This window comes from Oryctolagus cuniculus, chromosome 18 (assembly GCF_051225735.1).
Source record: "Oryctolagus cuniculus isolate XC-2025 breed Fujian yellow rabbit chromosome 18, ASM5122573v1, whole genome shotgun sequence".
Classification (NCBI taxonomy): domain Eukaryota; kingdom Metazoa; phylum Chordata; class Mammalia; order Lagomorpha; family Leporidae; genus Oryctolagus; species Oryctolagus cuniculus.
Window position 1 is genome coordinate 17,468,585 of NC_142884.1, and position 11,769 is coordinate 17,480,353.

Sequence of the window (11,769 nt, forward strand, 5' to 3'; positions counted from 1 at the left end):
GTAGGCTGGGAGGTGTCTACCGAGTCTTTCTTCAGCCTCCCTGGCTGCCCTTTGTTCTTAAAGCACCTTAGACCTAGTGTTGATCATCCAGCTCCGCCCCAAATCCAGAAACTTGTTTCTTCCTCTCCTTCTTAGGCTTGGGGATCTAAGGGAGCTAGGAGTCCCGGCTGATCCTGCACGCGCCTCCCCCACCAAAACCAGGTCCTCCTGATGGACTACAGTGGGCCCTGGAGGGAGGGAGCCGATGTGATGAGGAGAGCAGGATCAGGCACACGGGGAGGGTTTTACTCCACCACCACCAGGTTCCTGCCAATTTGCTTCCCATCTGAGTAACAATAGTGTCCCCTCTTAGTGTTCCCTGTGCAGGTTAGAGTCCTGTGTAGAAAAAGCGCTTGGGGGCCGGAGCTGCGGCTTAGTGGGCTAAGCTGCCACCTGCAGTGCCCGCATCCCATATGAGCGCTGGGTCAAATCCCGACTGTTCCACTTCCGACCCAGCTCTCTGCTATGACCTGAGATAGCAGTGGAGGATGGCCCAAGTCCTTGGGCCCCTGCGCCCACGTGGGAGACCCGGAAGAAGATCCTGGCTTCGGATCTGCTCAGCTCTGGGCGTTGTGGCCTTTTGGAGATGAACCAGCAGATGGATGATCTCTCTCTGTCTCTGCCTCTCTGTAACTCTGCCTTTCAAATAAATACATAAATCTTAAAAGAAAAAGTGCTTGGCAGGCTATAGGGGATACCCATTTAAGAACAGCCACTTTCGACACAGGCGTTCCATGTGAGCGTTGGTTCCAGTCCTGGCTACTCCACTTCTGACCCAGCTCCCTGCCAGTTCCTCCTAGGAGGCAGCAGTGATGGCTCAAGTGTTTGGGGCCCCCGCCACCCACATGGAAACCCCAGATGGAGGTCTGGGCTCCTAGCTTAGGGCTGGCCCAATCTTGGCTACTGGGGACATTTGGGAATGGAAGATGGGTCCCTGTGTGTCACTTTGCATTTCAAGTGGATAAACTTTTTTTTTTAATTTGACAGCGTTATAGACAGTGAGAGAGAGACAGAAAAGTCTTCCTTCCATTTTTTTCACCCTCAAATAGCCACTATGGACGTGCCGCGCCGATCCAAAGCCAGGAGCCAGGTGCTTCCTCCTGGTCTCCCATGCAGGTGCAGGGCCCAAGCACCTGGGCCATCCTCCACTGCCACAGCAGAGAGCTGGACTGGAAGAGGAGCAGCCAGGATTAGAACCAACATGTATACGGGATGCCAGCGCCACAGGCAGAGGATTAACCAAGTGAGCCACGGTGCTAGCCCCGATAAACATTTTTTAAACCCCAGATTTGATGCATTTTAAACCCCAGACCCACTGTTATTGCTGCTGTCTTTGCTTCTACTGTTGTTAAATATCATTGTTCCAGGTCTAAGCTGTTCCTACCTCCATCAGGGTCCCCAGTAGTTCCCAGGTAATTCCCCCTGGGAGCTGGCGGTGGGCTAGGGACCTCAGAGAAGAAAAATGACCAGAATGCACTCCTCTGGAACAGTCTGCCCTTAATCTGCTCCCTCCATTGCCCTGCCTACCTCAAGACGGGGCACCCGAGGCATTGGTCGACCTAAATAAAACACTGGAAATCACTCAGGCCAACACTGACCCCCTCTCTTGGTATCGAGCCTCATATGAATCTGCACTCTACCCCCAAATAGACCCAGTATCTGCCCACTCCCCCCCCCCCACGGCCCTCACTCCGGTCCTGTCTGCCGTGGTCTCCCCTGGACCATCACAGCAGCCTGCTGCCAACCCCACCACCCCAGGGGCCGTTGCCAGTGTGCGGCCAAGGGAGCCGGGAAACACCTGGGCCGTCCTGTGGTCCAGCTCGCTCGGGCTGAGAGCGAGTGTGAGCAGTGGCTTGCAGGGCCCCACGGACCTGCCTCGCCTCCCCGCTCCTCCTCCCCTGCACGTACCCGAGCCCCCAGGACCCTGCCTGGACTCAGCAGGCACACTCAATCCTTGCTTGGAGCCTTGCACTGACTCTGCCCCTTAGAATGTTCTTTCCTGGAGCCCCCCCCCCCCCCCGCCCAGGCCTCTCTCACCTCCTTCCTGGGGCCCAACTTGACCATCCTGGCTAATACTGCCCATTCCCCCAGGCTGGCTTGCTTGCTTCTTCTTATGTGCCGCTGCTCACAGATTAAGTCATTTACGGATGCTGCCCCCTACTGTACATCTCACAGGCCCATCGTGGGAAGGGACTTTGTTCTGTGCACTGCTTTATCCAGCACCTGAAGCCTAGGGCGAGGGCTGAATAAACACAGTTGGTGGGGGGAGGCACTTTGGTTCAGCTAGTTATGCTGCCACTTGGGGTGCCTGCATCCCACATTGGAGTGCCTGGCTCCTCTGCTTCCAATCCGGCTCCCTAATGTGCCTGGGAGGACACAGGTGCTTCAGTCCCTGCCACCGGGACCAGGACCCTCCAGGCTCCTCCCTTCAGCCTGGCCCACCCCAGCTGTGATGGGCATTTGGGGAATGGACCGGTGGATGAAGATTCTCTGTCTTTCTGTCACTCTGCCTTTCAAACAAATCTTTTTTAAAAACTAAAAATAAATGTACTTGTTGAGTGACTGAATATATAAAACGCAGCTGCAGGGGGTGCTCGGGACTTCAGGATGTGGAGGGGAAAGGAGAACAGAGACGGCAGCCGGGCAGCCAGGGAGGTGAGCGGAGGGGGCGCGCCAAGTCAAATAACCAACAGAGCCTGAAACTTTGTCACAGACGGTTCTTGGAGTGGATCTCATGCCCCCCGCCCCCGATGACAAGACTGGGTCTTCGGCCCCCATCGTCCCCCACCGCTTCAGCCTGTGCTGATGCTGACAATGTTGAAGTCACAGACTGGCTTGGAATCAAGATCAGGAAGATAAATGTTGGGGTGCCTCCCCCCCAAGTCTGGGGGCCAGGCATCCAATCCGAGGGGCAAGCAGCTGGGAAACTGAGCCTGGGGCCTCCAGGGCCTGAGGCCTTCCTGGCTCCCAGGGTCAGCCCTCCATGCACCCCCGACTGGGGGCAATGAAGGGAAATCATGGATCAGAGGTGGGTGGCAGCAGGGAGTAGGAGCAGGAGACCCGGGAGAGGCGGTGCTGGGGAGTGGGGGCCAGGGGGACTTTGCCGGCCCCCTCCCTGCTTCATCCGCAGATCCCACAGCACCGTACAGCACTCTGGTCTTCCGTCCTACCCTCCCCAAAACGAGGTAGGTTAAGAATGGAGCTTCCCCCCGCCCACCACGGAAGGGGGGAGACCGAGGCACAGAGAGGGGGACGGGGACCCAGGCTGCCCCAGCCCCCAGCCCCTCCGCCCTCAGCTCTGGTGGGTCTGACAGTGATGAGAGCTGGGCAGTGGGGATGGGAGGGACACCTCTCCCCTTCTCTCACCCTGGGATCAGGGTCTGGTTGGGAGAGCTGAATCTCACAGGTTCCGGATGTAATAAATAGCTAATAATTTAAAGGAAGTGACGGGAGGATCCATCGCTTGAACCCCACAAGGACATCCAAGTCTGGGTAATGAGGAAAGTTGAGTGTACATTTCCAGATGCTTGGGGCCGGATGCAGGTCCCAAGCCTGCAAAACGACTGAGAATGTCTTGCTCCGAGACCTCGACCCTCCCTTACAGGACACCAGGTCCTGAGACTGTGGCACACCTCTTCCTGAGGAGTCTCGGAGGACCGTGAAACAGGCTTCCAAACTCCCTGACACAGCCCCGACTCTGAGATTAACAAGGAGCTGAAGAGGAGGTGCAGAATATAAAAGGCAAGACTTGGGCCAGGACTAGGGCTCAAGGGTCTGCAATACTGGAGGGGGGGGGGCGTTACAGGTTCCCAGCAGAGCCATAGCTAGTCCCAAAGGTGCCTTGGTGCAAATGAGAAAAAGGCACACCTGCCTCTGAGCACAGAGCTTGGCCGGCAGACCAGGGTGCAAGCCCCAGCCGCACTCACCACCTCGCTCGCCGTGTCCTTTTGCTCATTGAACAGCCTGCACAATCGCCCTGGCAAGGCTGGGACCTACAGGTGGGCGTGGGGGAGCTCCTTGGTGGTCCTGGAATCCAGGAATCTGAGTGCAAGTGGTTGTCTTCTTCCCCAAGGATAGAGGGGGTGACTCTGGGGATTACTGGGTGCTTGGGCTGGGGTCGTGGGAACCTTAGATGGCAGGATGCAAGGAGCAGCAGGGTTTCAGAGGCTGCAAAGCAGGGCCTGGGGCATTGGCCGTACAGGAATCTCCAGGGTTTGAACGTCTCTGGGATGAAGGGACCGAAGTCTTGGATCAGGAACTAACCCCATGTGGTGCGGGCTTGGGCCCTGCATCTGGGAGGGGGGTGTTAATGGCACCTTGGGATCTCCAATCCAGTGCTCCTAAAGCACCTTGGGGGTCACTTGGGGGCTGGGGACCAACAGGCCAGAGAACTGGGTTGCCATGACTATCCCACGTTCTGGGAGCTGGAATCCCATCCAGCCTCAAGAGGATTGGGGATGTGTGGGTTGAAGGAAGCCAAAGTTCTCAGGCCCAAGGGGGGACAAGAAGACGACTGGAGGATTTGAGACCAGTGTCTTGGGTCCTGAGGGGCTGGTGGCCGCCCACAGCCGCGCCCCTGAGGGTACCAGACACCTGTCCTACAGCTCCTGAGAACGCCAGCTTGGGGGGATCTATGGGGGTGTTGGATTCCTTGGCTGCCAGAGCATCCTGGATCTTGGGGAGCCTCTGGGATGGACCCCCCAGTCATTTTGGGCACAGGTCGGAGCACATCCAAGGACTCTGCATCTTAAGAGCTCGGGGTTCCTAGGCCATCTGTGCTCCTGGATTGAAGGCCAGGTCTGTGGGGAGCGTGGGCACTCGAGTGGGCAGACTTGGGGCCGGCATCTGGTGATTCCGGACCAGATCAGAGTCTCAACCCCAGGAGGATTTGCTGTCTCAGGGGTCTCAGGGCTACAGGAACATCTCCGATGTGGGTGCACCAGGGCTTAGACCAATATTCAGGGACCATTGCTGGGGGTGATTCTGGGTCTTACGTCTTGGGATCTGGGAGTAGTTGGATAAGGGCAGGATCAGGTACTGGCAAGTCCAGACTAATTCTGGGGCTATAATCTGAGCTTTGGACGGGGGTTCAGGGTTCAAGGGCCCTGCATCTGTCAGGGCTCCTTGTGTCCCCGGGGCCCTCTGCGATGCAGTCTGGAGATCCGCGTGTCTCCTGGGGGTGGGGAGGGGGACGCCAGAACTCAGGACGCCTGAGACCTCTTGAGACCGACGTCCCAACGAAGCCGGGTCTGGAGCCGCACAATCCTAGGTTTGGGGTCCAGATTCCGGGTCTGGGATCTCTCAATCCAAACTCAAGCTCCAAGTTCCAGATGTGCCTAGGTTTGCGTTTTAGGTCCGAACTGAGTCCGGGGTCCTGGACCCTCAATTCCGGGTCCCGGGTCCGGTTACCGGACCTTCCAGGCCATCCTCACCGTGCAGCCTCTTCGTGGCGACCCCCGCAGCCAGCGCAACCGCATCGCGCCGCGACCCAGTGGCAGGCGCGCAGGGGCGCGTAGCAGCACAGACAGGGCACCGCCAAGGAGAGCGCGGCCAGCGCGGCCCAGCGCGCGGCGGGGCGTGGGTGGCCCGGCTCGCAGGCGCATGGGTCCGAGAAGTCGCCCTCGGCGTCCGACAGGCAGTGGTAGAGCAAGCTCTCGGCGCACCACAGGCAGCTGAGACGGCGCACCAGTAGGCGACCCGGGTCCGGGGCCTCCGCGCAGCGACCCCCACGCCCGTCCGCACGGCGGCGGAAGAGCGCCCGGCAGTGCACGCAGCGAGCTGCCTCCTCGGTCTCTGGGGAGGCCTTGGCCGGCGCGGGGGCGGGGCCGGGGCCCGGCGGTGGGCGAGCCGGAGGTGCTGGGGGCGCAGCCTCGGCCAGAGGGGCGGGAAGTGCTGCTGGGGGCCCCAGGGCTGCACCCCTCAACGCACCGGTCTTGGCGAAGCGCACGACGCAGGTGGATAGGGCGAGGGGCGCAGGCGGCCCAGAGCGCCTGTAATCCTCGTAGCCACGGCCGCCCCAGCCCGGGCCCCCTGCCCCGGCCGGGGACTCTGAGGGCTCTGGAATCCCTGTGAACGGTAGAAGTGGAGGGTAGCTCTGTGGGACGAAGGGACAAGGGGTCAGGTTAGCGGGGCTGTGAGTCCCCCAACCTCCACCCCATCCTCATCCTCCTTGGCCTCAGAAGCCCCAGCCTCACCTCAGTCATCCTGAGGATCCCCCTGCTCCAAACCCTCCCGGGCCCAGAATTCAGATGTCCAGCACCCGAGCCTGTTCCTCTTCCAAGCCCCCTTCTTCCCCAGGGACAGACACACTAAGGAATCTGGGCGCCAAGTGCATACCTTAAACCTCCAGTGGCCTAAGGTTCCCATTCCTGTAGTCTCTCAAGATCTAGGAGTCCCAGCTCCTAGCCCCTCTGCCTTCTGATTGGGGAGCCCCCTCCTCCTCCTGGTGCCCCGAATGCCCTCCGCCCTGGCCCCAGCACCCAAGCACACCCCATCCCACCATGAATTTAGTAGGCTGAAGGACCCCTCTCATGAGTGCTAGCATCCGCTGGTGAACCCGAAGAACTGACCTGTGAAATCATCCCCCAAGTCCCCATGGCACTCAGAGCTCCCCCCAGATCTCCAAGGACCGGGAAGACAGGGGCAGCCCCCGCCCCCTGCCCTGGCCCCCCTGCCCCGGACTTCCAAGCTTCTCCCTGCCCCCAGTCAGATCCATCTTCTCCTCCCCCTGGCCCTCAGCCCCAGCCTGCTCTGGGATCCCTGGCGCTCAGTCCTGTTCCATCCCAGGCCCAGAGCCCCCCCAGTTTCCACCGGGATGGGGTGGTCACCGCACCTGAGCCGAGGAGCGGCGGCGCTGGGGAGGCGTGGCTGGCCCGAAGCCAGAAGCTGAGTCCACCGTGACGATGGGGGCAGCCGAGGCGGCGGAGGGAGGCGTCTCCTGGCGGCTGTGGCTGGAGGAGGAGTCGCTGTCCACGTGGGACTGGGGGAGATGGACAGCTTCAGCGAAGGAGAAGCCCTCCACAGCCGAGACCTGCGCGTGGGGGCCCCTCCCACGGAGAGTGGGGACTCTCTGGCTCGGGTTCTGCTTCTGCCACTGCCTGACCGTGTGACCTATGGCGAGTGGGCTTACCTGTCCGGGCCTCAGCTTCCTCCTCTGTAAAGTGGGGGCCATAACACGCCCAGCTGGAGAGCCCTCACTCCCATCCCTCCCACGCTTCGTAAACTTTGGTGGCAGCTGAGATATCACTCTGACCCCTTTCAAGCTGACAGCTCCAGCTTCCTTTCTGTTGCAGGCTGATTCCTACGTCTTGGGTCACTGCCTTCCATACGGGTCACTGAGCACCCGTGACCCCACCCCAGACTCACAGAGGCCATGGTGCAGGTTCAAGCAGGGCTCCACACATGGGAGTTGCCTGTGGGATGGTTGGGGCCCCAACTCCATGTCCCATTGCCCTGGGGTTCCCCCTTTTTTTCTGCCCATGGAACCAGTTTTGTTCCTCCAGGTGTTCTCAACTCCCACTGTTCCCAGCCAGTGCTGGCATGCACCTGGTGTGATGTGCATCCACTCAGTCACTCAGTCGCTTTACTGCACACGCCTGGCCTTAGCGCTCGCTGGGGGACAGGTGCTGTTACAGGCATTGCAGAATGCAGCAACAGACCAGCAAAGATCCTGGCCCTCCCGGGGCTTACGTTCTGGCGTGGAGATGATGGACAGTAAACTAACAGATAAGAAAGCTGTCTGCTCAGAAAGGAAGTAAGAAAAAATGACAGAAGAAGGGAAAGCAGGCCGGCATTGCGGCCCAGCGGGGTAAGCTGCCCCTGTGATGCCGGCAACCCGTATGAGCACCAGTTCCAGTCCCAGCTGCTCCACTTCCTACCCAGCTCCCTGTTAACGTGCCTGAGAAACAAGCAAAAGATGGCCCAGGCACTTGGGCCTCTGCCAGCCACATGGGAGACCTGGAGGGAGTCCCAGGCTCCTGGCTTTGGCCTGGCCTCGCCCCAGCCACTGTGGCCAGTTAGGGAGTGAACCAGCAGCAGATGAAAAGTCTCTCTCTTTCTCTATCTCTGTCTCTTTCTTAGTAACTCTTCCTTGCAAATAAATAAATAGAATTTTAATAATAATTTTTTAAAAAGGATGGGATAAATTAAACCTGGGCAAGGTGCACTGGAAGGTTGCTCACAGGGGGCCTTACTAAGAAAATGGTATTTGTGGAAAGCCCTGCAATAAAGGAATAAGCCATGTGGGAATCTGGGGAGGAGTATTCCAGACAGAAGGAGCAGCCAGCACAAAGACCCTCGACAAGTACGCGCCTGCCCCACTGGAGTGCAGTGAGGGGCCAGAGCGGCAGGAGCAAGCTGAGCGAGGGGGACAGGCACGGCCCCGGGAGGGGTGCGATCGTCAATAGGGTCCCTCTGGGTGTGTTTGGGGGAAGCAGCAGGGAAGAGGACACGGCATGTGTGTGTGTGTGTGTGTGTGTGCACAGCGTGGGAGAGGAGAGGACAAATGGTGATGAGAAACTGTTGAGGTGGCTCCCAGGGCCAGGGTGCAGGCATGTTCTGACCATTTTGAAAGTGGAACCAACACCTGCTGGCAGTGCAGCAGTTTTTAATTACTTGAAGGCAGACATGGATTTAGAAGACAGAGAGCTCCTAACTGCTGGTTCACTTCTTCAATGTTTGCAAAGGTAGAGACCAGAACCAGGAGCCAGGAGCCAGGAGCCAGGAGCGCAATGCAGGTCTCCCGGGTGGCTGGGAGGGGCCCAATCACTTGCTACATCACCACTGCTTCCCAGGGTCTGCGTTAGCAGGAGCTGGAGCTGGGGACGGAACCCAGACCCTCCGACGTAGGGCAAAGGTGTCTTCGGCAGCATCTTAATCACTAGGCCCAATGCCCGCCCCCTCTCCCCATCTGTTGTAATGTGCAGCGTTTCCGCCCTAGAATAGAAGCTCCAAGTGGAAAGGAACTTCGTTTTGTTCACTGATAGGTTCCCGGGGCCTCACACAGTGCCTGGCACACAGAGGGTGCTCAGTAAATACCCTGGATGAATGTGGGAGTCGCAATAGAACCAGAAAAAGAGAACGGACACCACGGCACAAGGTCTGCTGTCCAGACCAGGAGCAGACCCACCCTCCCAGCAGAGGCCCCCTGAGACTCACCGTCAGCGGGCAGGGGGTCTCTGCGGTGTCCTGGGAAGGAGAGGAGGAGGAGGAGGAGGAGGAGGGGGTGAGCGAGCCTGTGGAAGCGAGAGAGAGGCAGCGAGTGATGCCCTGGGCCCCACTCCTCCTGCCCCTCCAGCCCAGCTCCAGGGCCCCCTTCCCGCACCGCTCACCTCGACCCAGTGCGGCCAGCGCAGCCAGCAGGCTCTTCTGGAACTCATCGGCCTCAGCGGGACTCTGAAACGTCAGCCCAAACTTGCAGTCGCCCAGGCTCCAGTGGTGGAAGATGGGGTTCACCTTGTTGTAGACCAGGCCTGGCCTCAAGGTACACTCCAAGGTAGTCTGCGAGGCAGGAGGGGCGCCGTCAGACGCCCACAGCCGGCTGCACCTGTCACTTCCCCTCCATCGCAGCGCTTCTGCACACCCCAGCCTCTCAGACCCGATTTCCCAATGCCAGGTGCCCCCCTGTTCCCTGATCAGCCTGCAGTGTAATCTCCCGCTATCACTGGGTGCACCTGTGATCCTCCAATTAGTTCCTCCACTCCCTTGATTCCTACGTTTTCCCAATATCCACTTCTGAGACCCTAGCAGGAACCCCAAATCTTATAGAATGCCTCCAAATATTGTTAATCCTTCCCAATAACCCTTAAGCATCCTTCCTTCTAACTGAATATCACTTCCTGAACTGTATTGAACATCTCAAAATATTACTGTTAATCCTGACCCCTTCCCCCCAGTTGTTCTTATTAGACCTGCACAGGTTCCCCCTCAGATACTGGCCAATGTCCCAAGTGTCCCCTCATATCCTTGCCTAACATCACCCTATCCCATCTCTCCATTTCAGAGCCCCACCCCTCATCCTCCCTGACGACCCCTGCTCTGGAACACCACCCTTCCCCCAGCCTCTCCAAGCAAGCTAGGGCTCCCTGCTGCAGCCCCGGCTGAGACGGCCATGCCGCCCCTCCCCGCGGAGCCAGGCAGCCCCGTTCCTCTTGCGGAACCCGCAGACACAATCGTCAGCCGTCAGCAGTATTTCACACTTCCAAATGGACCCCCCACCAAATGCCTCCATATACTTAGGGCCGCCAGGGGCCAGTTGGTGTGGGGCCTCTTGGGGGAGCATCTCTGAGCAAGATGGAGCCACAGGAGGGTTCTGAGCAGAAAAGGGACCAGATCTGAGTCAGGTGTTAGCAGGGCCCCTGTGGAACAGATGGAGGTTGGAGGGTGCCAGCAGGCGAAGGGCAGGGAGGCCAGGCAGGAGGCTGAGGCCCCTGAGACGGCCCAGCAGGAGCCGGCCGCACACAGGGCCTGCCTAATCCCCTCAGTATTCCCGCAATCCCCAGCTCTGATCCACAGCGCAGACACTCACTTCCAAACTCCTTCCCACGTCCCGCTGTGATTCCCAGGCTGGGAGACCACCTGAGCTCGCCTCTCGCTCCCAGCCCCAGCCCCAGCCCCAGCCCCGTCCTCCCCAGGGCCCCTCCCCTGCCCCCACACCCCAGGGTGGCTCACTTTCTGGTCCCGGAGGCGCTCCCCGTGGATGACGTAGTGCCCCTGGCGGGCCCCCCCCTCGGGCCTGGCCCCTCGGACCCGACACACGCTCACCTGGCTGAGGCCCCCGCCCCCCACAGGCAGCCAGCCCCCACTGGAGTCATCTCGGGCCATCACCACGGCTCGGACCCGCACCATGTACCTGAAGGGGGAAGAGGACAGTGACAGCGGTCAGCGAACTCCGGTCCTGCTTCCCCTTCAGGGCCCCCCCAACGCTCCTCTCCCTCCACCTCCACCTCCCATCTGGATCCCCTGCACCCTGAGTGAGCCACAAGACACCCACCGGCGCCCCCCCTCCATGCCCACCTTCCCCCTGCCTGGTTCCCTCCCTCCCCGCCACCTCCTTTCTCCCAGGTCCACCTTCCTTTCCACACCCACCTTTCCCCCATCTGTCCCACCCCCACCCCCAAAGCCCGGGTTCCCCCTCCCCTCCCTCTCCTGCTCAGCTCCTATCAACCCTGTCTCCTTCCCTCCGGCACCTACCCTCAGCCCCACCCATCGTTCCCCCCACAGCTGGAGGCCTGCGCACATGTATTTTCTGCGGGCCCATCAACTCAGGTCCAATGCCCCCAGCACTGCCTCCGCACCCTTTTGCCCAGGCCACTGGCTGGGTGAGAAACCCTGGCTCTCTTCCCCCCACCCCTTCCCGGATTTATGAATGAGACCGGATGCAAAGCTCACTGAGTCACCCAGCAACGGGGAGATGGGCAGGGAGAGAACCAGAAATGGCCAGAAAGGCAGGCCGAGCAAGAGATGGAGGCAGAGGAAGCCAGCGACGGGCGGCCCAAGTCACATCCAGAGAGCACTTCATTCACAAAAACCAAGGCTGCTCCTTCAGGTCCCAGCCAAGAGAAGCCGAGGGGGAGAGATGGCGGGAGGAGATCGATTCCCCCGCCCCCCGCCAGCAGCCTCCAGCACGAGCTTACCCCGCCCCCAGCTCAGGGGACGTAGCCCTCCGCCCAGTAATAGAGATCGGCGTCCAGACCCTCAGTGCCACCCAGCGCAGGGACCCCGGCCGCCCAA

At 59.9% G+C, this 11,769-nt stretch overlaps 1 protein-coding gene across 2 annotated transcripts; it reads right to left on the reverse strand.

Annotated features, from left to right (window-relative positions):
- Positions 1-4,419: 4,419 nt before the first annotated feature.
- Positions 4,420-10,890, reverse strand: SPRED3 (sprouty related EVH1 domain containing 3). Of its 2 annotated transcripts, none has more exons than XM_017342205.4 (5): positions 10,801-10,890; positions 9,369-9,537; positions 9,196-9,272; positions 6,872-7,018; positions 4,420-6,133 (listed from the first exon to the last, which is right to left on the reverse strand). In XM_017342205.4, exons 1-5 carry the CDS (start codon positions 10,882-10,884, stop codon positions 5,468-5,470), a joined length of 1,143 nt encoding a protein of 380 aa, XP_017197694.3. In that variant the 5' UTR covers positions 10,885-10,890; the 3' UTR covers positions 4,420-5,467. The 2 variants fall into 2 exon arrangements, with proteins under 2 accessions (XP_017197694.3, XP_002711546.5); XM_002711500.6 differs by having other exon boundaries at positions 10,708-10,888.
- Positions 10,891-11,769: the final 879 nt, after the last annotated feature.

Bases quoted from the DNA above. Each gene is read 5' to 3' on its own strand.
- SPRED3 (XM_002711500.6), bottom strand. From the start codon at position 10,884: ATGGTGCGGGTCCGAGCCGTGGTGATGGCCCGAGATGACTCCAGTGGG. The intron at 7,019-9,195 runs GTGAGTCTCAGG...CATCTCCCCCAG, and splicing joins AGACCCCCTGCCCGCTGACG to TCCCACGTGGACAGCGACTC. The intron at 6,134-6,871 runs GTGCGGTGACCA...TTCGTCCCACAG, and splicing joins GCCGCCGCTCCTCGGCTCAG to AGCTACCCTCCACTTCTACC.